Here is a 27,969-nt window from a genome sequence, read left to right on the forward strand (position 1 = left end):
CAACAGCAGTCTTGGAACCACCTTTATGCAGTGGAACTATTTTCCCCTCTTTCCACCCGCTCGGGACTAACCCACACCCGAGACTCAAATTAAACAAAATGGTCAAGGGTACTGACAATTCTTTAGCTGCTTCTCTTACAACACGAGCTGGTATACCATCCAATCCCACAGATGTATTGACATTGAGGTTATGCAATAGACTACTCACCTCCACTTCATTAACCACAATTCCCGTATAATCTACTGGTTTATTCGTTTCTACAGTGTCACCGCCTGGAACTATCCTTTCATATCCTCTCTCATACTGAACTTATCATTTGTTAAATTGTTCATACCAATTATAATTGCCATATCTTTTATTTTATTTTACTTTTCTTTTTTTCAATTGTGTTCACAACTGTTGTGTGGAAAGCAAAAGACAACCCCAAAGAATTCTGTTGTTATGCTGCGGATAAAAGAAAGAGTGAAAATGAAAGAATAAATCTACTGAATACAGAAGGTGTGAGAGTAACTGATGCAGAAGAGGTAGTGTGTGCTCATTTCACTAAAAGCTATCAATCTGGTGAATGCAACATTGTGCTCACCTACTTCTTCACTGAACGAAGTAGGGTGCATGAGGAGGGGAAGATATTAGAGCCGTTACAGAAACTGAATAAGCATTCAGCAATAGGGACTGATTGGATACCAGCATGGATGCTAAAAGAGTGTTCGGTTAAACTAGCTATTCCTTTGACCAGGCTATATAATTTAATCTCAGAACAGAAAAGATCCCACAGGAGTTGAAAGAATGTATGGTAATTACATTGCACAAGGGTGGTGGTAGTGAAAAGACTGATGTATCCAACCAGTAACCTATTAGTATCTCTGAAATGGTGGTGAAGATTTTGGAAAAGTTGGTTAGGGTTCATTCAGAAATGGGTTGACAGAGAATTTCTACTTTGCAATGACAGCATGGGATTACTAAGGAAAGGTCATGTTTTAGCAAATTGCTCACATTATTATTATTATTATTATTATTATCCAAGCCTCCATGGAGTCAAAAGACTCATTGTGAGAGTTCCTTCCTAAGAAACACAAAGTCTATCAAGACTCATCGAGGGGAGGTCCCCCTAAGAAACAAAGTCTATCATACCACTCCTTAAACGCATTGACCATTCTCGATCTCACCACTCCATCAGGCACTGCATTCCATGGTTCAACCACATTGCATGCAAAGAAACCACTCCTCACCCTCTTGCTCACAGTTTCCTTTCGTATCTTCCAGGGATGGCCTCTTGTCATCACTCCTTCCCGCTGTTCAACCAAGCAAAAGAACTCCCCAGTGTCAACCCTGTAACCACCTCTCAACAGTTTAAAAGTCTCAATCATATCACCTCTCCTTCTTCTATCCACCAAACTCTGCAGTCCACATTCCCTCATCCAGTCCACATAACTAACATTGTACAGTCCTGAAATCATCTTTGTTATCTGCCTTTGCACCCTTTCCACAGTTAATTTATCCCCCTTCAAATCCTGGGGACCAAATCTGAGAATAATAGTCTAAGTGTGGTCTAATCAGAGTGTTATACAACGGAATGATAACCCTTTTATCTCTGCAGGTCATTGTCCTTCTCATTATTGCACCACCTTTGCAATAGGTCCCCTAAATTTCAGGTTTCTATCAATCATCAACCCCAGATCTCTTGTCTCCCCTACTTCCTCCAGTATAACTCCTCCCATAGAGTATGCAGCGTCCCATTGATGTGTCCAAACTTCAAGACCTTACATTTTGCTGCATTAAACTGACACCCCCATTCATTTGCCCATCTATCTAGCTTATTCAAATCCTGTTATAGGGCTACCACATCTGCACCATTACTAATAATCCTTCCCAGCTTCGCATCATCCGCAAACAACTGAATATCCCCTTGCAATCCATGGACAATGTCACTGATATAAAGGTTAAACAATATAGGTCCTATTACTGAGCCCTGTGGGACCCCACTTGTAACCCTCTGCCTCCTTGAAACTGCCCCACCATACACAACTCTTTGATACCTATCAGACAGCCAATCCTGAATCCAGTTGACCAATCTGACATGCCCACCCGTGTGCTGCAACTTGAATATCAGCTTATCATGTGGCACCCTGTCAAATGCCTTTGCGAAGTCTAGGAAAATGGCAGTATATGCCTTTCCTTCATCTAATGCTCTTGTAACTTTATCATAAAAGGCTAGCATAATGCTAAAACAAGAGCGCCCCATTCACAAATCCATGTTGACTCTCACTGATAACATTACTCTCATCTGCCCAATGCTGTATATGGTCCCTCACTACTTTCTCAAAGATCTTACTAACTACTGATGACACACAAACTGGTCTATAATTAGACACTTCCAGTCTGCTACCGCCCGTATGCAATGGCACTATCTGACCTTCCTTCCATTCCATGGGTACCTTTTCCACAGCCAGACTTTCATTGAAAAGCCAGGTCAAAGGTACTGTCAGTTCCTTAGCACATTCTCTCAAAACTCGTGGTGAAATACCATCTAGTCCCACAGCTTTACTTAAATCCACTCTGCACGGTTAGCCTAGTGGCTTGCGCTTCGCAACCATATGATTTGGAAAGGATTGTCCCAGGTTCGATTCCCATCGAAGAAGCGAGGAATTTGAGGATCTTCCTCAGCCATAGCCAAGTTAACTGGTCTTGGTCACGGGCAGTAGGGTTTTTTATGCAAGTTTATCTGCCGTTTTTCCTCCCACAAGCAGGCAAACCGGCTCCGTGAACACACCGGATCTACAGCCATATACTTAACCCCTGCATGAGAGGGCTCAACTCGCTCCAATAGGGATGGGGGAGAAAATGGGAGGAAACTCCATTCGAATAAATAAATAAAAACTGACATCCAGAGTACTAAGTATTTGAAACACACTCTCCTCCTGTACCTCTAAACCTTGAACCTGCCCTATCCCTCTAGTATTAAAACTGATTCCTCCAGAATGAAATACTCCAATGAAGTGTTCATTGAACAATTCCATTATGTCCTCTGCATCAGTCACTCTGTTCCCATTTTTATCCCATAATATCATTATTCCACAGTCATTTCTCCTCCTACTGGCCACTTAGCTAAAAAAATTCCCTAATTTTACCATTGAATTAGACAGGGGGGAATAATACACATGTTTCTTTTGGATTTTGCTAAGGCATTTGAAGGAAAAAGCATGAAAGACTGTTGCTTAAATTGGAGAATATGGGTTTGGATTTTACAATATTAGATTTAATAAGAGGATAGATGGCTGGATGACAGATATCAAAAAGTGGTATATAGGGGATGTGAGTCTGCAAGATTTAAGGTAACAGTGGTGTACCACAAGGATCATTCCTTGGTCCACTGTTATTCAATCTGTGTGCTAATGATTTTGTGGAGGATTTACAGCTATTTGCTGTATATAACTTGTCATGATGATGATGCAAAGATATGGGGGATAATCAGGAATGGGATTGATATGCAGTACTTGGAAAAATGATTTGAATAAGCTGGAATTGTGGACATGGGAATGGATGTCAGTTCAGTGTTAGTAAATATAAATTCATGAACTTCAGTGAGATTAGATATCCAATGTCATATCATATTAGTGATATTATGCTTGAAGAAGCTGATCACGCTAGGGATCTTGCAGTTTTAGTAGAGAGGAAGTTGAAGTTCAAAGGCCATATAGCAAAGATTGCCAATACAACTCAGAGGATAATTGCAGTGCTGAAACGAACTTTGACATATAAAGATGAGGATGTCATATCGCCTCTTTACAAGTCCTTGATATGACTTCACTTGGACTATTGTGCATAAATCTGGTCTCCTGGTTTCCATAGTGATTCTGATACAGATTCTGATACAGTGCAAAGGAGAGTGTTAAAAATGACACGAGTATTGTGGAATATTGATTATGAAGACATACTGAGAATTGTTGATTGCAGACACTGGCAAACATGAAAAAGAGAGGTGATATGATTGAGACTTATAAACTTCAAAGAGGGTCATACAGGATTTCATTTGATGGAATTTTTCATTTTATGGAAGGTGGGTAAAGAACAAGAGGGCATCCGTGGAAGCTGAGAATGAATGCTGTCAAGAAATTGGTGAAATCTAGATTTTTTTTTTCTCATAGAGTGGTGTGTAGTTGGAATGGATTGCATTGGTGTTGTGTGTGCAAGTAGTGTGAATGAATTCAAGAACAAGTATGACAGTGATGTGCATAGTATGTGGATTCCCTTGATGAGTGCTGAAACGAACTTTGACATATAAAGATGAGGATGTCATATCGCCTCTTTACAAGTCCTTGATATGACTTCACTTGGACTATTGTGCATAAATCTGGTCTCCTGGTTTCCATAGTGATTCTGATACAGATTCTGATACAGTGCAAAGGAGAGTGTTAAAAATGACACGAGTATTGTGGAATATTGATTATGAAGACATACTGAGAATTGTTGATTGCAGACACTGGCAAACATGAAAAAGAGAGGTGATATGATTGAGACTTATAAACTTCAAAGAGGGTCATACAGGATTTCATTTGATGGAATTTTTCATTTTATGGAAGGTGGGTAAAGAACAAGAGGGCATCCGTGGAAGCTGAGAATGAATGCTGTCAAGAAATTGGTGAAATCTAGATTTTTTTTTTCTCATAGAGTGGTGTGTAGTTGGAATGGATTGCATTGGTGTTGTGTGTGCAAGTAGTGTGAATGAATTCAAGAACAAGTATGACAGTGATGTGCATAGTATGTGGATTCCCTTGATGAGTGCTGAAACGAACTTTGACATATAAAGATGAGGATGTCATATCGCCTCTTTACAAGTCCTTGATATGACTTCACTTGGACTATTGTGCATAAATCTGGTCTCCTGGTTTCCATAGTGATTCTGATACAGATTCTGATACAGTGCAAAGGAGAGTGTTAAAAATGACACGAGTATTGTGGAATATTGATTATGAAGACATACTGAGAATTGTTGATTGCAGACACTGGCAAACATGAAAAAGAGAGGTGATATGATTGAGACTTATAAACTTCAAAGAGGGTCATACAGGATTTCATTTGATGGAATTTTTCATTTTATGGAAGGTGGGTAAAGAACAAGAGGGCATCCGTGGAAGCTGAGAATGAATGCTGTCAAGAAATTGGTGAAATCTAGATTTTTTTTTTCTCATAGAGTGGTGTGTAGTTGGAATGGATTGCATTGGTGTTGTGTGTGCAAGTAGTGTGAATGAATTCAAGAACAAGTATGACAGTGATGTGCATAGTATGTGGATTCCCTTGATGAGTCCCTGAATTCCCATAGGTCTCTCTTAATAATAATAATAAGAAGAAGAATATATTTGTGTATTTATATTTTATATGATGTTGTTATGGTTATAACATTTCAGCTGTTAAGGGGCAGCTATATACGCCATCTCTAGGAAAATGGCTATGAGCAAGGTGGTTTCCCTTTGCCTTCCTTGCTGCACTATATCCTATGACTGTACCCTGGGTGTTCATGGGGCTATTTTGCCTGTTTGTGGGATGAAAACCCCCAGATAAACTGGTGGGAAAAAACCCTGCTGTTCACGCCCAAGACTGGCCAACTTGACTATGGCTGAGGAAAATCCTTAAGCTCCTCACATTGTTGATGGGAATTGAACCTAGGACACTCCCCTAGCCATTGCGAAGTGCAAAGCCACTAGGCTAACTGTGCAGACATATTTTATATATAAATTTTAAAATTAAAATTTTATATTCATATATAAGACAAGAGACTGAAAGAAACAGGTGTATCAGATGTTGGTTGGGTTAGATGTGAATAAGGCTGTAGGAATAAATGACATATCACCACATATGCTTAAAGAATGTGCACCACAGTTGGTTATGCCCTTGACCTGGTTATTTAATGAAAGTCTTGTAGTGGCTCCTAAGGAGTGGAAAGAAGGCAAAATAGTACCACTCCGCAAGCATGGTTCTAAAACAGAAGTCTCCAACAATAAGCCAGTCAGTATAACTGCAGTTGTGGTCAAGGTGTTGAAGAGATTGATAAGGAATAGAATACAGAATTGGGTTGATGGACATGGCATTATTTATGAAGGTCAGCATGGATTTGTAAAGGGTAGGTCCTGTTTCAGTAATTTACTTGCATTTTATGATAAGGTGACGAGTGTGTTAGATAAGGGAGAATCATATACAGTGATATTCTTAGACTTTGCAAAAGCGTTTGATAGATTACCACATGATAAGTTGGTGTACAAACTGCAGAGGATAGGAATAGACAGTATATTAGTTAGATGGATCAAAGATTGGCTCTCTGAACGATACCAGCAGGTTGTATATGATGGAGCAGTGTCTCAAAAAAGAGGGGTAACCAGTGGTGTGCCCCAGGGTTCTGTTCTTAGGCCCCTGCTGTTTAACTTGTTTGTAAATGATATATCATGTGAACTGACTGGGGATCTTCAGTTATTTGCTGGTGATGCAAAGTTGGGAAGAATTATAAGTAGCACTGCTGATGCTGAATCCCTTCAGGAAGATTTGAATAAACTTTTTACTCGGACAAAAGAGTGGGGTTGTAATTTTAATATAAGTGCAAGGCAGTTGAACAACAAGGGATTTGTATCCCCTTAATTATTATTAAGGATGCCAGAAAAATAGCCGTTTGGCTTTCAATTTATGTTATAATATACAAACACACCTTTATGGCATTCGTATAGTAAAGGTATATAAGTTCTTTACACTTAAACCTTGTTATCTTCCAGGTCTACCTACTCACTGATGAGACCTCAAAAAAGGTTGAACCGGTCTGGGTAGTGACCTCTTCTCATAATGTAATTACAGTATTACATCCCCTAGGGGATGTGTTTTTACATTATGAGAAAATATCAAGGATAGTGAGGGAGCTTGCTCCACCTTTGCTTTGAGTTGCCTTGGTGTTGTCCTACCAAGTGGTCATATACACTTGGATTCGTCGATAGTTTTTCGGTATATATGAAACTCATAGATTCGTAGTTCTCGATCTTAGAGTTTTGATTACTGGCAGTTGAACAACAAGGGATTTGTATCCCCTTAATTATTATTAAGGATGCCAGTAAAATAGCCATTTGGCTTTCAATTTATACTTATTATTTATTAAATCCTATACTTATTATTTAGTAAGATCTCTCCTGTTTTTGTCTTTGTCTTAGTAAAGCCAATTATGTCCACATGGCACTTTTCCAGTTCTTTTGCAAGTTCTATTTCTTTCCATTGATATCCCTCATATTGCTGATAAATGCCTATCTTCAGTTCTTCTGACATTGTGCTCTTTCTTCTTCTTCTTTTTTTAGATGTTGAGTTTGTTCCAGTAGCTGACTTTTGACTGTTCATCCTGGTTCCCTGATGAAAACAGTGTGTGTGTGTGTGTGCGTGCATGCGTACGTGCGTGAGTGAGTGAGGAAGGAAGGAAGGATGGGGGTTAACCAGACGATGCTTAGTTGACATGATATCTCTTCATGTTGCATCATCATATGTATTTGTGATTTAAGCCAATAGAGGATGATGAATACAGTTTGGTCTACTAAGTCTAAGTCTGCTAAGTGTTTCCTAGGAGGGACCTCCCTCTATTTGTCTTGATAGACTTGTGTTTCTTAGAAAAGACCTCCCATGATGAGTCTTTTGACTCCATGGAGGCCTGAATAATAATAATAATAATAATAATAAAGTCCTAAATTGCTAGCCTATCCTCATTCATTAAGTGGATACCTACCAATGGGGTGTACCATTCAAAGGTGAGGATTGGACATTAGGTCATAAACTTCGATCATTTCACTGCATGCTTTAAAGATGATGTGGAGTCTCCTCCCAGTTATTTGGCTTTGACCTCTAATTGATTGTAGTGTTTTGAAAAGCTTTTCTTTTGCTACCTTCTCATGCCTTTTCCAGGTCTACAAAACTCAAATATAGATCCTTGTTATATTTCCACAATTTCTCAACTATTTGTCATAAAGTGAAAATCTGATCTTAAAAACCTCAATCTGGCCTGAATCCAGCTTGTTTTTTTACTCCAAGTTTCTATTTCACAATTTTTCTTAGCCTCTTCTCAAGTATGTTTGCATAAAACTCACCAGAAACAATGAAATTCGTCTATAATTCTCACATTCTGCTTCATTCCTTTTTGTTTTTTTAATTGATGGAACTGTGAGAGCTCTACTACATTCATCTGTGATTCATGACCTTCTGACCAAGCCATCTGAATTATACAGTGTAGAACAGCAAAACTTTTATACCTCCATATTTGAACATTTCTGGTTGAATATCATCCACTCCAGCTGCCTGTCCACATTCCAAGTTTTTGATGGCTTTTTCTACCTCAAGTATTGATATGTGCTCCTGTTGGCATTCCTCTTGAAAATTTTCTATTATTGTTCTGTCATTGCTTCTGATCTTTACTAATCCTATACATATCCCAAATCCTCCTAACTTTAGAATACTGGTTTCGAATTGGAGGATGCTTTAAAAATTTTCCTAAAAATGCTTAATCATGCTTAATGATATCCAAAAAAGGACAATCCAGTTAACAGATGATGCCCTACCTCATAGACTCACTCCAATCACTTTTTCATAGATGTTCTGTTTTTGTTCTCCTGCCTTTTCACTGGTGCTGCACTACTGAAGTGGCTATTATCATTCCTCTACTTTACTTTGAACATGTAAAAATGCATAATGTTACCAGGCAATATCCATTCAGTCTAGCATCCCCATCTACCTAAAGCAGGGTGAGATCCATGAGCAGTAGCATTCTGTAAGAGTCAGAATGCTTCCAATCCATTTCCTTCTCAAATGTGTGGACAGCTTATCTGTTAATCGTACATGCTGATTGGATTTTAACGCTATAGATGAGAACACAGATTGATAAGAAAATAATTATTTATTGACTTGATTGCTAATATTTCACTGGTATTCTATCCAGCATCTTCAGAGGATAAAAAACTAACAGATAAGCTTAGATTTTGAAAGTTATGCATGACTTATTTTTTGCAGTATTAACAACACCACACAATTTTATCAAAGAGATGTTTTATTAACTGCTTATGTTTCACTGACTTTCAACTCGGCATCATCAGACCACAACACACTTGTACACGCGACAGTGAGTGAGTGAAACAATATAATTGCAATGAACAAAAGATCTAAAGTCCTATTTTTGGTCTCCTCTAACAGGGGAAAAAGAAACTATGCGGGAGTGTCTCTTATAGAACATTCGTTTTCCTCCATCAAATCCTGTGTGAAGGAGTGTCCAAAGCATGGTCTGCCAGTCCCGACTTGCCATAGTAATAGTAGCAAATGTATTTTTCATGTTCTTCCAGACAGATGTTAACTGATCTTCCAGTTTGCCCATAATAGGCCAAGTCACAAGGAACTTCATACACTCCTGGGTGTGCTAAAAGGTGAAGTTTTTCCTTATTGAATAGCGAATCTAGCGAATCAGAGTTGCCAGCTTGACATGAGGTTTCAAAGTGGTGCGAAGGCCATGATTCATCAATATTTTGGCTATCTTTTCTGATGTACCTCTGATATAGGGAATAGAAATGGTCATGTTGTATTCTTTTGTATTAGGAGTAATGGGCCTATGTAGTATTTTATCTGTTTTGTAGGATTATAGCCGTTGGCTAAGAATCTATGGTTCAGATATTGGAGTTCTGTGGTCAGAGCTGTATCGTTAGAACAAGTGGCTCTGGCTGTGTGTGTGTAAATGTTTTTAAAATGGTGGCGCTAGTGTCCTTGGTAAATGTGGCGGTCGAGTTTAGCTAGTCTAGAAAACGTGTTTTTAAAGTTAAATATAGTGTGGCTTTTTGTCACAAATTGTGCATCGGTTAGAAACAAGTGTCCTTCAGTGGTATTATTATTTAGAACTGTGTTGTATATATTGTGTTTTCACTGCCGTTTGTTTCACTATATCAACGTGTAAAGATGGCATCCAACAAGAAACGTATGTCAGCGGCGCGCAGGACTTCTACTACTACACGAAAGGCTGGCTCAGCGTTAGATTTTTCGCAATGGATGGGTTGCAGAAACTGCTACATGTATGCACCGAAAAATGTGAAGGATCTGTGGTCGGTCTGGCAAAATGAGAAGAACGAAAATGTCGACGTATGTGAGAAGTGTCGGGATAGGCTGGAGCGTTTAGGAATGGAAGCTGACATCGGGACCGTAGCGGAAGAACTTCGGCGGGAGTTTATGAAAATGAAAAATGACCTTCATCTTCTTCATGAGGAAGTGGAAGCGATCGGTAAGGAGATACTGGAAGTTAAAGCTGAGTTTAATGTGTTAAACAGAGAAATTAGGACTATAGAGATTACTTTAGCTGAAGTAACAAGAACAGGATTACATATAGGTGAGTCTTTGGTGAATGATTCAGTAATAAATAGTATGGGAGTGATTGGGAGTCAACATAATAAAACCACAAGTGGCCTAGAAGAAATGAGATGTAGTGAGAGTGGGGGGGTAAGTAATAGAGAGTTGAGTAATGAAGCTGGGCGATTCATGCTGAATAGTGTAGCGAATGAGTCCATGAGTGTGGACTTGAATGAAGTTAAGAGTGGTAAAATATATGGTGATTCTATGATTAAGGGTATGGAGAGTAGTATGCATGAGGAGTGCTTGGCTGATGGGACAATAGAAAGAGTGGCTTTAGCAATAAAGAGAGGGCATGAAGCAGACAAGATGATAGTTATGGTGGGTACGAATGACCTGAGAGGTAGTATAAATCGGGTAGGAAAAGATTTAAGAACATTATTAGATATTGTGAAGAGGAAAAGTGTCAATGGGAGAATAGTGTGTGTGCTGCCTCGTTTTGACAATTACGAGTTAAGTAGACGAGCAATGATAATGAATGATATGATTGCAAGAATGTGCAAAAAAAGAGGTCTGGAGTTTGTTGATGTTTGGAGTGTGTTTGAAGGAAAAAAGGCAGTTGTATGCTAGAGATGGACTGCATCTTAACATGGAAGGACATAAGCGATTGAAGAAGTTATTGTTTTCTGAACAGGTTGAAGTTATTGGGCAGGGAAACTAATATTGAAAAGGTTGAGTGTAAGAGAGAGAAACTTGAGCACTGATTGTGTATTTATTGATCCTTATAGGCAGAATAAATTGCAGAAGAGAGGGGATAAAAATCGGCATAGGACTACGGTAGTTAGTGACTTATATATCAGTTCTAAAGCCGGTACAAGATCTAGAGGGAATCTGCAATTTTTGTATACCAATGCTAGAAGCATTCGAAATAAGAGAGAAGAATTTTTGGCATTAGTCAGTGAAATCTCACCAAAAGTTGTAGGCATTAGTGAAACTTGGCTGTCAGCAGAAGATGTGGTCACTGGAATTGAATGTGATGGGTACAGTATTTTCAGGGAGGATAGAGAAGATAGAACAGGAGGAGAAGTACTGTTGACGATAGCTGATGTGTTGCAGCCAAAGAAAGTAGTATATCATTATGATAGACATGTGAATGAGAGTTCATTTGAGGCAGTCTGGTGCGAAATAGTGACCAACGCAACCAAATATACAGTTGGATGCTGCTATAGGCCAGGGAGTACAGGGGAGATATTGAATTCATGCATCAGCAACTTAGTGCAATGAGTGAAGGCTTAGTGATTATTATGGGGGATTTTAATTATGGTGATATCAATTGGAAGGAGGAAATATCACGTAGCAAAAAGGAAATGGAGTTCATACATCTTCTACGAGATAATTACTTGAAACAGCACGTAACTGAAGGGACACGTGGTGTGAGAGTGTTGGACCTGGTTATTGGTTCAGAGGTTATATGCATAAGTAAGGTGTCCTCGTTACCTCCAGTTGGTGAAAGCGATCATGTGGTATTGACTTGGGAGGTTGCAAAATCTGTGGATTTTTCTATTAAGAAGGGGTATGTACGGAACTACAGGTTAGGCAATTATAACAAGCTTCGGAGTGAGTTTGCAGCCATCCCATGGCAGAACATATTGCAAGGGAAAGATGTTAGCTGTGCTTGGGATAAAATCAGTGGGTATCTGAGGAAAGCAATATCAGATTGTGTCCCCATGGTCAGGAGGTCAAATAAGGCAGGCATTAGATGGATGAGCAGTAGTATCAAGCTTGAACTGCAAAAAAAGAAAATGTTGGGGAGAATTTACAAGGAGAAAGGCGATCAGGACACCCATGAGCAGTACAAGGCTCAAGCTAGGAAGGTTACCAGCATAGTAAGAAAAGCTAAATCAGATTATGAGAAGACCTTAGCCAAAGAGATCAAGGGTAATCCCAAAGAGTTCTTCCGCTATGTGGCAAGTAAGAGGAAGAATGACTTAGTGGGTGCTGATGGTATTGAGGTGACAAAATCAGATGTAATAGTCGAGTTACTGAGTGATCACTTCTCAAAAGTCTATCACCCAAGTGAGGATATCTCTATACCTATAGCAATACCTAATGTGAGAATTGAAGCTAAAGAATCAGAGGTATTAAATATATTGCGAAACTTAAATGCAAACACTGCGGTAGGCTTAGATGGAATATCAGCTCGGGTGTTGCGTGAATGTGCAAATGAATTGTCAACCCCTCTTACCTGGATATTTAATTTAAGTTTGAACTCTGGTATGGTTCTAGGGAGTGGAAGTTAGGCAAAGTGGTTCCTTTGCATAAGGGTGGCTCTAAAACTGCGGTATTAAATTACAGACCAATCACCATCTCAGGAGTAGTGGTAAAAGTATTGGAAAAGTTGGTTAAAGACAAAATTCAAGAATGGGTGGATCAGGATATGATACCCTATAGAGGCCAACATGGTTTTGTTAAAGGTAGATCCTGCCTTAGCAATCTATTAACTATTCATAATAGAATAACATCTGAGTTGGACAAAGGAACTGGCTACACAGTGGTACTTCTGGATTTTGCTAAGGCTTTTGACAGGATACCCCATACCCCATAGAACACTGTTACGCAAATTGGAGCAGAGGGGAATGGATATTAAATTGGTGATATGGATAGGAGAATGGCTCAGGGAGAGATTCCATAAGGTGGTGTATGGAGGAGCCGAGTCCAGAATGAGGCAGGTGACCAGTGGTGTGCCTCAGGGCTCTGTGCTTGGGCCAATGTTGTTTAATTTGTATATAAATGATATAGGAAACGGCTTAAAGGGAGATATTCAGTTGTTTGCTGATGATGCAAAGTTGTGTAGTGCAATAAAAAATTAAGCTGATGTTGAAAGTTTGCAGGAGGATTTAAATAAGCTGGTAAAATGGGCAAAAGAAAATGGATGTCAGTTCATTGTGGAAAAGTGTAAAGTCATGCATTTTGGGATTAAAATATTACCAGCTGTGTACTACATCGATGGAAAGGTACTCCAAGAGGTTGATGAGGCTAGGGACTTAGGGGTATTGGTAGATAGGGAGATGAAGTTCAGAGGACACATTGCTAAGGTGTCCAAGATTGCACATAGGATTACTTGGTTGTTGAGGAACACACTGACATCCAGAGATAAAGAGGTTATTATTCCCCTTTATAAAGCATTGATACTTCCACATTTGGATTACTGTGCTCAGGTCTGGTCACCTGGATTCCTTGGAGATGAGGAGGCTGTGGAGAGGGTTCAGAGAAGAGTGACCAAGTTGGTGAGTGATATAAAAAATGCTCCCTACATTGATAGATTGAGAGCTTGTGGATTGCAGAGATTGGTTGATAGGCGAAGAAGAGGGGATATGATAGAAACATTCAAATTACTAAAAGGTTTTTATAGGATTGATGCAGGAGAAATGTTTCAGCTGTGTGATAGTGATGGAAGAACAAGAGGTCATCTCTGGAAATTAAAGAAGAGTGTGGTTAACAAAGGTGTCAGAACAAGGTTTTTTGCCTGGAGGGTGGTGAATGAGTGGAATTCATTGCCTGACTTAGTTGTGAGCTCTTCGTCTGTAAATGAATTCAAGAAGAGATATGACAGATATTGTTTTGCTAGTTTGGGTCTCCCGCGATGAGTCTACTGACTCCATGGAGATACCCGTAATAATAATAATAAAAAAATGCCATACTGTTGGATGATGATGATGTGATTGTTTATGTAGGTATCTTTCTGTAAATGGAAAAAGATATTGATCCATCAGTAAAGCAGGTGACTAATGTGTCAAGAAATGGTCAACAGTTGTTTGATTCTTTTTCTACTGTGAAGTGGATTTTAGGTGTTGGCTGTTTAGGTAGCTGACAAACGCATCCAAAGTGTCTTGTCCATGGGGTCAGATGGCGAAGATAAGCAATATGCCACGTAATCAAATAACTGCCTAAAAAAAGTTATATAATGATAAAAATATTATTATTATTACAAAAGCCGATAAAGGAAATGCAACAGTTATCATGAATCGAGAAGAGTACAACAGAAAAATGCAAGATCTCCTATGTGACAGTTCCACGTATCAAATTATACGTTGAGACCCCACGATGTCTCAAAAGAAAAAAGTCTGAAAATTACTGAAAAAAGTAATGTCATGACCCAAAGAAATCATCAAGAAAATAAAACCAATTCATGTGAAACCACCCTATATTTATGGATTACCAAATATCCACAAAACTAATATTCCCCTATGCCTTGTGGTGAGCTATAAGGGGCTCGTGGGGGGGCTCGCACAAGCCCTTTGTTAATTTTTTCTCAAATTTGTGAGCCCCTTGTTCTTGTTTACTTTTTTTATTTAAAAAAAAAAAAATTTTTTTTTGATATATATTAAGCGACAAACTCATATGGTAACCTAACAAAAATTAGTCTATTCGGCAGTGTATAGATTATTTGGAATTATTGTTTCAACTCCTTTATAACGAATGCGGCGAAGTTTGAAAATAAAATAAGCGCATGCGCTCTCTTTACCCTTCTATCTTCTGGTAGTCATTCGTATCATAAAACCAGTAGTCAATCAAATGTTTTATAAAAGATTATAAAATATTTCATTCTTATTATATTTTGAGAACAAAAAAATGGTTTTCTTATGTAAGATAAATTAACACAGTTGATTGTGTACAAATATTTCATGTTTAGGTCAGGAAATATTTGTTTAAAAATGATAGTCTTTAGAGACTGATTGTCCTCTCATAATTTTTGATTGGAATTTGTACACAAGCTTTTTGTGTGAAATACCACTTTTTTTTTTTTTTTTTTTTTTTTTTTTTTTTTTTTTTTTTGCTTGATGATGTGAGCCCTTTGTTAAAATTTCCATAGCTCACCACTGCCTACGCCCCATAGTCGATAACATAGATAGGCCCACATATAAACTGGCTCGGCATTTAGCTAAGTCGCTTGCCCCCCCCCTTACTGGTAACTCCTCTACTATTGTAAAAAATTCAGTCTATTTCATAACACCTGTTCAAAATGTTATCGTAAAAAATTTAGACATAATGGTTAGTTTTGATGGCACCTCTTTATTTACCAATGTACCACTTGTAGACAATCCTGATTTAATCAAGTCTAAATTTTTGCCTGATATTTTTGAATTATTAAAATTTACTATGAATGCAGGTTACTTTACATGGGGAGGAAAATTCTACAACAAACAGATTAAGGGTACTGCTATGTCCCCCCCCCCATTAGCAAAATTTTACACGAAACACTTTGAAAACAAAGTACTTACCATAGCTACATACAAGCCACAAGTGTTGTTACGCTATTTAGATGATGTGTTTGCCATCTGGCCCCATGAACGAGACACTTTGGATGCGTTTGTCACCTACCTAAACAGCCAACACCCTAAAATCTACTTCACAGCAGAAAAAGAATCAAACAACTGTTGCCCCTTTCTTGACACATTAGTCACCTGCCTTTCAGATGGATCACTATCTTTTTCCATTTACAGAAAGCCTACACACACAGGAAGATACCTACATAAACAATCACATCATCATCCAGTCCAACAGTATGGCATTTTAAAAACACTTACACACAGAGCCAGAGCCATACGTTCTTAGCCAACGGCTATAATCCTACAAAATAGATAAAATACTACATAGGCCCATTACTCTGCCCTCTCCTAATACACAAGAATACAACATGACCATTTCTATTCCCTATATCAGAGATACATCAGAAAAGATGTCCAAAGTATTGATGAAACATTACCTTCGCACCACTTTCAAACCTCATGTCAAGCTGGCAACTCTGATTCGCTCGCCTAAGGACAAACTTCACCCTTTAGCACACCCAGGAGTGTATGAAGTTCCTTGTGACTTGGCCTATTATGGGCAAACTGGAAGATCAGTTAACATCCACTTGGAAGAACATGAAAAATACATTTGCTACTATTACTATGGCAAGTCGGGACTGGCAGATCATGCTTTGGACACTCCTTCACACAGGATTAGATGGAAGAAAACGAATGTGCTATTTAGGAGTCGTAACAGATCTGAAAGATTATTTTTTGAGTCAGTAATGGCTTTGAAGAATTCTCCCAACCTTAACAAATATGGTTGCATTAATTTCCCAAAAGTTTTAGAGACTGTTATCTTAAGAGAAACTCTTGCATAGCTGTTTTTTTTTTTTTTCTGTTAGAGGGTTCCAAAAATAGGACTTTAGATCATTTGTCCATTGCAATTATATTGTTTCACTTACTCACTGTCACGTGTACAAGTGTGTTGTGCTCTAATGATGCTGAGTTGAAAATCAGCAAAATATAAGCAGTTAATAAAATGTCTCTTTGATAAAATTGTGTGGTGTTGTTAATACCGTGAAAAATTAGTCAAGAGCATACAAACAAAGTTTGTTACAGTAGCAAGACAATCACAATCCAGTATAACAATTAGTCTAGTATGTGCATATTGTAGTGTGCAACACAGGCTAAAGTCCTAATTAGGTGCCATCTAAGTTGAAAAAAAAAAAAACATTGCCATTTCCTTCTCATTTCTGTTTTTTGGAGAACCTTTTAGTAGGGCTTCTGTACACATGTCTATCTATACCACTGTAACTGTTTTTTTCTGATTCTTGTTGTTACTGAAATCTAGTAGTGTAATTCTTCTCTGATCTCCTGTTGTTTTTTTTTTCTCAAACACGTATTTTAAAAAGCCTGTTAATCTTTGTTTTTTCTTCTGTTTGGTAATCCAAGTCTCTGCACTATAAAGAGCTGTTTGGAGTACTATTGAACTACTATATACAGTGCAACTTGTCCGAAGTGGAAACTTGCTCAGTGTGAACAAATTATATAATCCCAGCCAGAGGAATAGGCATTACAGTGTTATTTATTTTATATAATGCAGAATCTGTCCAACTCAGAAATGGAAAGCAATATTTGAAGAATTTATTAAAAATTACCTGTATAAAGTGGAAAGTGTTTTAAAAATACACCTATATGTATTAGATTTTGGCACTTGTGTTGCTTTTACTGTTTCGTTTGTGAATTATTGTTGGTCAGTTTTCAGTAAGTCCAAACATTTCAGTAACCCAAATTTCAACAAACCGATCAGTTCATTTTTTGCATCATGGCTAAATCGTACCTGCCATTGTCTCTAAATGAAAAAGTCAAAGTCATTGAAGCTAAAGAAAAGGACAAACTCTCAGTTTGGGAAATAATGATGCAGCTTAAGTGTGGCAAAACGCAAGTATACAACACACTTAGACAAAAGGAAAAAATAATGAACGAGTGGCTGCAAGGAAATGGTCGAATGAAGAGGAAGGCAAAGGTAACTGGCGACGAGGAAATCAACGAGGTAGTGTGGGAGTGGTTCATGAATGCAAGATCAAAAAACATTCACATATCTGGTCTAGTGGTCCATAGTGAAGCTCTTGCAGTAGCTAAATGGATGACTGCAGCTACAATGGAAGAGTGGTTAAACATGTTTATTGCAAAAATGAAAAAGGAAAATAGAAATGCCATTTTTTTTTTTTTTTTTGCTCGGCGATGTGAGCCTTTTGTCAAAATTTCCATAGCTCACCACTGATTACAACCCATGGATATGGGTGTTATTTACACATTCATATCACACTACAGACGATTTCTGACACAATCTTTGATTTCGAATGTAGAAGCCGATAGCTCTTACGCATTAGCAAGATCTGTATCAGTTCTGGATGCTATGAATTGGATCGGTTTGGCAGTGTAGAAAATTAAAGCAGAAACAGCAAAAAAGTGTTTTGCTAAAACTGGGTTTGGGGAAAGTTATGTTTCAGATAATTTGGAGGAGGCATGTGAAGACATTGCTGCAATATCCAATCTCTGCTGAGGAAAAGAACTTTCCTGTGATACAGAGAACTTTGTTTGGAGTGATGACCATCTAGCCACACATTACAGCTTTTAATCTGCTAAAGCTCTACTAGCAGTAAGAAATCCACAAAACGAAGATGTGGAGGAGGAGGAGGAGGAAGAGGAAGAAGGAGGAGAAGCAGCAGCCAGAGAACAGGATATTTCAATAAAATTCGTACACATGAACAGGCCCATCATTGCATCAGTGAAGTAATGCAGTTTACAATTGATTCAAACTCTTCCACCCTTCTTGAACTATTGTATACAGGTTAAGGGCTGCATTCAAAAAAGACATGATCACAAAAAAGTGGAAACAAGTTTCTTTGTTGGATCTGTGGAAGAAATCTCAGTGAGTTGTATATTGGAAACGTGTAATGTGCAGTGTAATGGAGCATTAATTCAGTACTTTAATAATGTGTTATTATTACTATTATTTTAATAACATAGGTCTACAAGTATCACCTGCTTACAAGAACCAGCACTGCTGATTTTTTACTCATAAACAGGTATATACCATGTAATATGATTTTAATGGATTTTGTATAATGTGGAAACTTGGCCAATGTGGAAAATATATTTGGTCCCTTGCGATTCTGCTTGAAACAAGTTTCACTGTACTTTGATTTTATGTTGTTTGGAGAGATGTATATTTTTCCATATATTTGTAAGTTTAGCAGACCACCTTAAATTTATTCTGTATTTAATAGTTTCTTCATAATTTAGCCTGTTAGTAATCAATGTGCCAAGGTAATAGCATTTTTTCACCTGTTCCAGTTTATTTCCTCCCACTTCTAAGTTAAGTTTTCCATTTTTAGCCCATTGCTATTGTTTTTGTTTTATTAAAATTTATCTGCATTGCATAGTCCTCGCTCTTTGGTAAGCCTAGCATCATACCTACCAAACCAGCATCTTGTTGTCCTTTTTATTTTCATCGCTAGCCTCTTGAAATCTTCCTTGCACTGCTTACTCTATTACTATAATCTTTGGCTGTTCAAAAAACACATTAATAGATTTCTTATTTCTTCTTAACTACTTTATTTATCATAAGCAACACTGAAGTGTTTTACATGTGATGATGATGAATAGCCTATTTTTCTAACCATTGCAGGGTGAAGGTCTCTCCCATTGAGGGAGGTTTGGGTCTACTACTCCCATGGTGACCCAGTCCATATTTGGAGAGTGTATCTATACTTGGGTGTATGAAGGTGGAAGACAATCACAAACATCCATGCCTACGTGGGATTTGAACCCACAACCTCTTGGCTGGAGAGCAGATAAGCTAACCAGTCGGCTAAGCAGGCCACCGTGTATTTATTATAATGTATTATAATAAATGTATTTAATATAAAAATACAGTGAAAATGAGAGGAGGAGGAGGATATAAGTTTGTAAGAGGAGAGAATTAGATGAGGAAGGCATCAGGATTTAATTGAGGCTGTATAATGCGGTATAAAACTGAAGTGGAGATTAAGAATAGTAGTAAGGAATATAGGGTTAATGGCAGAACTGGCAGTGTTATATTTATTTATAGAACACTGTTTATTTATATATGAGATTTTGTTCTTGAATGATTCAGTTTATTCTGTTATCATTTCTTAATATGTATTCTCAAGGGAGAATGTAGTGCTATTCCTTTAGGGTACATATATGTTGCATGCTGTGTTATTACTATCATATCATGATAGACTTCTACGTGTATTTATGACTTGTCATTGTTAATCCTTGATGTATTTAATGAAGATTTATTTTTGGTAACATGCTTTTTTCTTTGAAAGAAAAAACTTGCTATAGCTTATGTTCCAAGATATATGATAATTACTAAAAATCCTACATAAATTAGATATAACTACTATTTTCTGTAATTGTTTACCATTATGTTTATTATTAGTGCTATATGAAATATGAATTTTAAATCATGATTTGTCTCTTTAGGAAATATAACAGAGTCATGGGTGTTAGATTTAACAGTCTTCCTTGATACTTCATCTTCCAATCCTTTAGAAGGATTCATCTCTGTACATCTGGAAAATCATCAGTTATATTTCCAGAAAGTGAATGTGACTTCTACCATGTCTTTGACTGCAACAATTACTGTTAAAATAACTATTCCACAGGTATGTTTAGCTTATTTCATGAAATCTGATGTCTGTAGGATAATTAAAACCTGCATTTAATTATCAGTATTATTGTTCAGGATCTTCATTGAATCACGACTCATTCTAGGAGGACTAACTTAGACAATACAAAGTCTATCATACCACTTCTTAAACTCATTTGCCACTCTTGCTCTCACTATACTGTCAGGCAGTGCATTCCATGGTCCAACCATCCTCCATGCAGCAAAGCCAATCCTCACCCTCTTGCTCATCACTTTCAGGATGTATCCTTGTCCTCACTTCTTATCCTTGTTCTACCACATAAAAGATCTCCCCAGGGTCAACATCTACCTCTACCGACTTCTATTGTCTACTAAATTCTACAGTCCACATTCCCTCAGTCTATCCTCATAACAAACATTGTACAGTCTTGAATATAATTTTTGCCATCTGCCTGTGTACTCTTTCAAGATTAATTTATTCCTTTCAATCCCAGTAACCAAATCTGGGCATAATCATTCAGATATCATATGATCAGGACTTTATATAATGGAATCACCACTCTTCTGTCTCTGCTGGTCAGTGTCCTTCTCGGTATTTCAGCAGTCCTCTGGATTATATTTGCGATATTTCCCCTAAACTTCAAGTTTCTATCCATCCTCATCCCAAGGTACCTATTCTCCTTCACTTCCTGTAGTATATTTTTGCCAACAGAATGTACAACCTCCCATTGATGAATCACAAACTTCAGGACTTCACATTTAGATTGCATTAAACTGGTATCCCCATTAATTTTCCCATCTGCCCAGCTTATTATTATTATTATTATTATTATTATTATTATTATTATTATTATTATTCAGGCCTCCATGGAGTCAAAAGACTCATCGTGGGAGGTCCTTTCTAAGAATCGCAAGTCTATCAAGACTCATCAAGGGAGGTCCCTCCTAGGAAACACAAAGTCTATCATATCACTCCTTAAACGCATTGACTGTTCTCAATCTCACCACTCCATCAGGCAATGCATTCTATAGTTCAACCACCCTCCATGCAAAGAAACCACTCCTCACCCTCTTGCTCACAGTTTCCTTTCATAACTTCCAGGGATGGCCCCTTGTCATGACTCCTTCCTGCTGTTCAACCAAGCGAAGGAACTCCCCAGTGTGACCCCTGTAACCACCTTTCAACACGTTAAAAGTCTCTATCATATCGCCTCTCCTTCTATCCACCAAACTCTGCAGTCCACACTGTCTCAGCCGATCCTCATAACTAACATTGTACAGTCCTGACACCATCTTTGTTATCTGCCTTTGTACCCTTTCCACAATTAATTATTCCCATTCAAATCCTGGGGACCAGATCTGAAAACAATAGTCTAAGTGTGGTCTGATCAGAGTCTTATACAACGGAATGATAACCATTTTATCTCTGCAGGTCAGTGTCCTTCTCATTATTGCAGCAATCCTCTATGTTACCTTCACTACCTTTGCAATATGTCCCCTAAATTTCAGTTCTCTATCAATCATCAACTCCAGATCTCTTGTCTCCCCTACTTCCTCCAGTTTAACTCCTCCCATAGAGTAAATCATCCAAATATTCAAATCATCCTGAAAGTCCACTGCATTAGCACTATTATTATTAACCCTTTGTAGCTTCATATCATCTGCCGACAAATGACTATCTGCTGCAATCTATTGGCAGTGTGATTGATATAAAGGTTAAAAAATACAGGTCCCAGTACTGAGCTCTGTGGAACACCACTTGTAATCTTCTACTTCCTTGACAACATTCCTTTGTACACAATTCTCAAATGTCTGTTAGACAGAATATCCTCAATCCAGTTCACTAACCTGATATCTAAACCCATATACTGATGCTGAAACTTAACTCTCAGCTTATCATTTGGCATCCTGTCAAATTCCTTTGTTAAAAAAAAAAAAAAAAAGTAGTACATGTCTTTCCCTCATCAACTGCTCTTGTTACTTTATTATAGAAGGTAATCAGTCAAGAACATTCCTTAACACATTTGACATCAAGAACACTCCTTAACACATTTATGCTGACCCTCACAAATAACATCAACATCAGCTTAATGCTCTATATGATCTCTTACTCATTGCTCCCAAATTTAAAAACTACAGAAGAAATACCAACTGGTCTATAGTTTAATCCCCTCCCCCTACATTCTACCACCACCATTATGCAACAGCACTATCTTACTCTCCTTCCACTCCTTGGACACCAGACTCATTGAAAAACCAGGTCAACAGAGGCTGTCAGTTTCTTAGTACATTCTCTTAAAACATGCTGCTACAAAATCCATGCAGTTCCACTGCCTTATTAACATCCAGAGTACTTTACATTCAAAACACATTCCTCTCATATGCACTTCTAAGCCATCAGCACTGCTCACCTTCTAGCAGTAAAACCTACAAATGAAATACCCCAATAAAGTGATCATTGAACAATTCCCTGATGTCTTCTGTATCAGTCGATATACTCCCATTTTCATATAACAAAATAATTCCTTGTGATTTTCCTAGGATCTTCACCTCACACTATTACTCTCAAAAGCATTAGTGCCATTTCCCTCCACATCTTCCACTCTGAGAGGACACAACTTATTACTTATCATAAGTAATACCTCCACCACCACACGTTGCCCTTCCTATCCTGCCAAAATATGCTACCAGGATGGTCTGAAAAGTTTCAGCCTCAAACATAGATGGCAACACTATCGGCAAGATTTTTTTTTTTCCTAAGTTGGTACATCTGTCATAAGCATCCATGTGAAATTGCAAGTCATTCTATCAAGTAGTTTGTTTTGTACAGCTGTCTGAAGCAAAAATGTTGTCTGTATCCCTTGAAATGAATAAAATTGAGTATCATGCGGCTATAAAATTCTTTGTAAAAGAAGGTTTAATGGCAAAAGAAATTTATTCGAAGTTCATAAAAGTTTATGGGCACTCTTCTCATTTATTTTCGACAATTAAGAAATGGGCTGCCGAGTTTAAATGTGGCTGTACCAGCTTTGAAGGTGACCCACTTGAAGGACATCCAAAAAGTGTAAAAACACCAGCAATCATTGATCAAGTGCACGATATGGTATTGGATGACCGGCAAGTGAAAGTGCGCGAAATTGCCGAGACTATAGGCATTTCAAAAGAACCTGTAGGATGTATTTTGCATGAAGAATTACAAATGAAAAAGCTTTGTGCAAGATGAGTGCCGCGCTTGCTCATAGCAGTTCAAAACTCACTCGCATGAATATCTCTGAACAGTGCTTGGAGTGTTTTAACTCTCCAAGAATAAAACTGACTTTGTGTGTCAATTTATTACTAGATGAGACTAGGATTTGCCATTACACACCAGAATCCAAACAGCAGTCAAAACAGTGAACAGAAGCTGGTTGTTCAGGGCCAAAGAAGACAAAATCAGTTCAATCAGCAGGAAAGGTCATGGCATCGGTATTTTGAGATGCTGAAGGCATTTTGTTTATTAATTATTTTGAAAAGGATAAAACAATAACCGGGAATATTATTCTGATCTTTTAATCAGACTTGATGAAAAAATTGTGAGAAGAGACCCAGTTTGAAGATGAAGAAAATCATCTTTCATCAGGACAATGCAGCTGCCCACAAAGGTGTTTTGGCAATGGGAAAATTAAGGTAGCTGCACAATGAATTGTTGGAACATCCACCCTATTCCTCGGATTTGGTCCCTTCTGACTTCTATCTCTTACCAAAACTAAAACTCTTCCTCGCTGGTCACCTTTTTTCTTCGAACCAAGAGGTGATTGCAGCTGTAGAGCGGTATTTTGCAGATCTTACTGAGAACCAGTACGGGTACGGGATAATGGCACTGGAGCATTGTTGGAATAAATGTATTAGTCTTAAGGGACATTATGTTGAAAAATAAAAATTATTTTGAAATTATAAACTCGTTTTTTTTTTAATTGTTAGGCCAAGAACTTTTCAGACCACTCTTGTATGTTGTTCTACTTCTATTCTTGTCAGTTTATCGTTTTCTGTAATTTCACATGTTTCACTGATTCCATTAATCTTTGGACACACTGAGGCTATTGGTGCCACCAATTCATCTCCTTTATTCTTGATACTCCTCACATTTGTATAAAGAAACAACAATGCATTGTCAGTTTTTCTGTACCTATTATTATTTCCTCCAGATTTCATTTGATTCGACATTGCACTATACATTCTTTCATTTTCCAATTTACTATTCCCATAAGAAGCCACCTCTGCTCCCACCCACCATGGCAACTCTGGTTTCCCTGCCATAACACTTTCACTTGGCTGAGATCAACATTCTCTCCAGATGCCTATGTCCTTCGTTGTTTAAATACATTCCCTTGCATACGCTCTTCTCTTCTCAAATGCATTCTTGCTATTATGCTATCCATTATTGACGCTCTTCTCCTCAATTCTATATGATCATATTTGGTTCACACACTCACTCACTATCTTCTGTCTCGCACACAAACACTCGTTTGCTGTACAACCTTAGATCTCTCGTCACCTCACTTAATTACCATAGCCCTGATTCCTGTCATTCCTCCAGGTGAGCACTCCTCTGTCATTCTATTTTGCACTTCATTGAATCCTCATTCATAAATCACACCTCTGACTGCTCTGTTCATTCCTTTCTCACTTGTTTCCCTCACTTTCTATCCCCCAACTCTCTCATTCTCTGCACTTTACACTTGCATACCTTTCTGTCATCTCTTCATTCCTTGCTCCTGCACATTCTCTCCTTTCTCTCATTCCTGCTCTTCTTCTGGTATTCTCTGTTCTTTTATTGTTCCCATAACTCGCTCTCACTCTGCTCTTGGTTGCTTCTTATCATTTAGCCTTCCCATTCTTCGAATCTCTACTTTCATGCTTCTGAATTCATTTTTCCTTCCACTTCTTCTCTCTCTCTTTCTCTCAGTACATCTGTCTCTTTCTCCAAGCAACTTATTCTCACTCACCATTCACCCATCCAATCATTACCATCCTTCAAATATATTATACTCCCTTAATGTTATATTCATCTCCACATCATGCCTGTCTTCCTCACCCTCAATCACAATACTTATTTCTCTGTGTCAGTATTCATTCATTTCTGTCATCACTACTGCACCTATTGAAATCAGATACTGATATCTAAGTCACTCAGCTTTTTCTATTTCATACATTTTATGCAGACATACACACTTAAAACATCAGTGCTTATTACACTGATGTTTCATCTCTGTCACTCATCTTCTTAGTAAACAATTAACTGATAAGCATGCGCACCATAAAGGAAAGCAGCAAGCACAAGTTTGTTCCTAGAGCTCTAGTTGACATGTCATCTAGCATTGTAGAGTGATCATGGCTGGAAGTCTCAGTATGAATGTGAATTTTCCTCTTATATTCTATAAATAGCTCACAAAGTAGGTCAGTTCGGCTCTTGTTTTTAAGAAGCTATAAAAAATTTATCACACATTACACAGAAAGATGCAGTATGAATCTGTTTACTGTATCTCTCCTTATTTGATAGAAGAAGCAAAAAAGAAAGAAAGGTGAGAAAGTAAAAATTCTTAGTTTATTACTGAGATACAACAGCAATGAGTTAAAGAAGGTGATGATGGCAAATGATTCAATGCACAGGATACATAGAAAGAAACAGTTGTCAGAGTTTGGATGTGTGGAGTGAGTTTGATAGTGAAAATCATTTGTGTAAGAGAAATAACCTGCACTTGAATGGATTTGGCATCAGGTATCTGTTGAAATTGTTTATTGGAATGATATCTAATGCAGAGAGTCTCAGAAACTAGATCATCTTGGGGGAACACTGAGTATGCATATTTAAGTGCAGTGATTTGTAGATTAATAAGAGTGATATGAATGTCAGTGAGCATGGTTTTGAATCTTCTGAATGGATGGACTGTGCTTTGGGTTCAAGCATTTTTGAGTGTGTGTGTGTGTGTGTGTGTGTGTGAAGGAAAAGAGAAAGTTACCAAATTGAACCAAGCAGACTGTGGATTTAAGTATAAGAAAAAGCGAGTAGGTAACTTTTTATGTCACAAATGCCAGGAGTGTTAGAAACAAAGCGATTGAGTTAGTTTGCTTTGCCAAATACATTGTGGCCTGAAATTGCTGGTATTAGTGAAACCTTGCTCTCAGAGTTGAATGTCATGACTGCAACTGAGTACAAAGGATGTAGTATTTTTAGGAATAGCAGAACAGAGTAGATAGGAAAATACTGATGATATCAGATGACATGAGTTGAGTAAGGATAGAACATGAAAGCATAATGGTTACAATGTTCCATTTCTTTTCATCTACTATTGCATTTTGCTGATGATGTTTGTCCTGTTGTCTGCCATGCTGACATAACCTTAGAGACTGTTACTCAACTGATATGTGCAATTTCAGCTGTTCTGGTCATGTGGTGTGAGAGTGTTGGACCTGGTTATTGGTTCAGAGGTTATATGCATAAGTAAGGTGTCCTCGTTACCTCCAATTGGTGAAAGCAATCATGTGGTATTGACTTGGGAGGTTGCAAAATCTGTGGATTTTTCTGTTAAGAAGGGGTATATACGGAACTACAGATTAGGCAATTATAACAAGCTTCGAAGTGAGCTTGCAGCCATCCATGTCAGAACATATTGCAAGGGAAAGATGTTAGCAGTGCATGGGATAAAATATATGGGCAAAAGATAATGGATGTCAGTTCAATGTGGAAAAGTGTAAAGTCATACATTTTGGGATTAAAAGAATACCAGCTGTGTACTACATTGATGGAAAGGTACTCCAAGAGATTGATGAGGCTAGGGACTTAGGGGTGTTGGTAGATAGGGAGATGAAGTTCAGAGGACACATTGCTAAGGTGTCCAAGATTGCACATAGGATTACTTGGTTGTTGAGGAACACACTGACATCCAGAGATAAAGAGGTTATTATTCCCCTTTATAAAGCATTGATACTTCCACATTTGGATTACTGTGCTCAGGTCTGGTCACCTGGATTCCTTGGAGATGAGGAGGCTGTGGAGAGGGTTCAGAGAAGAGTGACCAAGTTGGTGAGTGATATAAAAAATGCCCCCTACATTGATAGATTGAGAGCTTGTGGATTGCAGAGATTGGTTGATAGGCGAGGAAGAGGTGATATGATAGAAACATTTAAATTACTAAAAGGTTTTTATAGGATTGATGCAGGGAAATGTTTCAGCTGTGTGATAGTGATGGAAGAACAAGAGGTCATCCCTGGAAATTAAGGAAAAGTGTGGTTAACAAAGGTGTCAGAACAAAGTTTTTTGCTTGGAGGGTGGTGAACGAGTGGAATTCATTGCCTGACTTAGTTGTCTCTTCGTCTGTAAATGAATTCAAGAAGAGATATGACAGATATTGTTTTGCTAGTTTGGGTCTCCTGCGATGAGTTTACTGACTCCATGGAGATACCCATAATAATAATAATAATAATATTGATCTGCCAGCCTGTCTCCAACAATCACACCCCTTTAAAAGTCACTGAGGTCCTCACTGAATTCCATTGTAACATGCAATAAATGGCAGCAGGCCTCTGTTTGCCTTTATACACACATCCCTAGAAATATCAAGAATACATTTGCATATCAACTGCATCTGTGTTTGGTACATCGTAGACACTGCATTGCA

At 38.0% G+C, this 27,969-nt stretch overlaps 1 protein-coding gene across 1 annotated transcript in view; it reads left to right on the forward strand.

Moving 5' to 3' along the window:
* The window catches only part of beta-Man (beta-mannosidase), a 386,558-nt gene that overhangs the window by 118,692 nt on the left and 239,897 nt on the right, over positions 1 to 27,969 (forward strand). Inside the window, exon 6 of the mRNA XM_090413087.1 lies at positions 20,146 to 20,327. Within this exon, the coding sequence (XP_090269213.1) occupies positions 20,146 to 20,327 (182 nt within the window). The remainder of the gene's footprint in view (positions 1 to 20,145; positions 20,328 to 27,969) is intronic.

This window comes from Typopeltis vanoorti, chromosome 23, assembly GCF_054136105.1.
Source record: "Typopeltis vanoorti isolate ZY-2024b chromosome 23, IOZ_Tvanoo_1.0, whole genome shotgun sequence".
NCBI classification, from domain to species: Eukaryota; Metazoa; Arthropoda; class Arachnida; order Uropygi; family Thelyphonidae; genus Typopeltis; species Typopeltis vanoorti.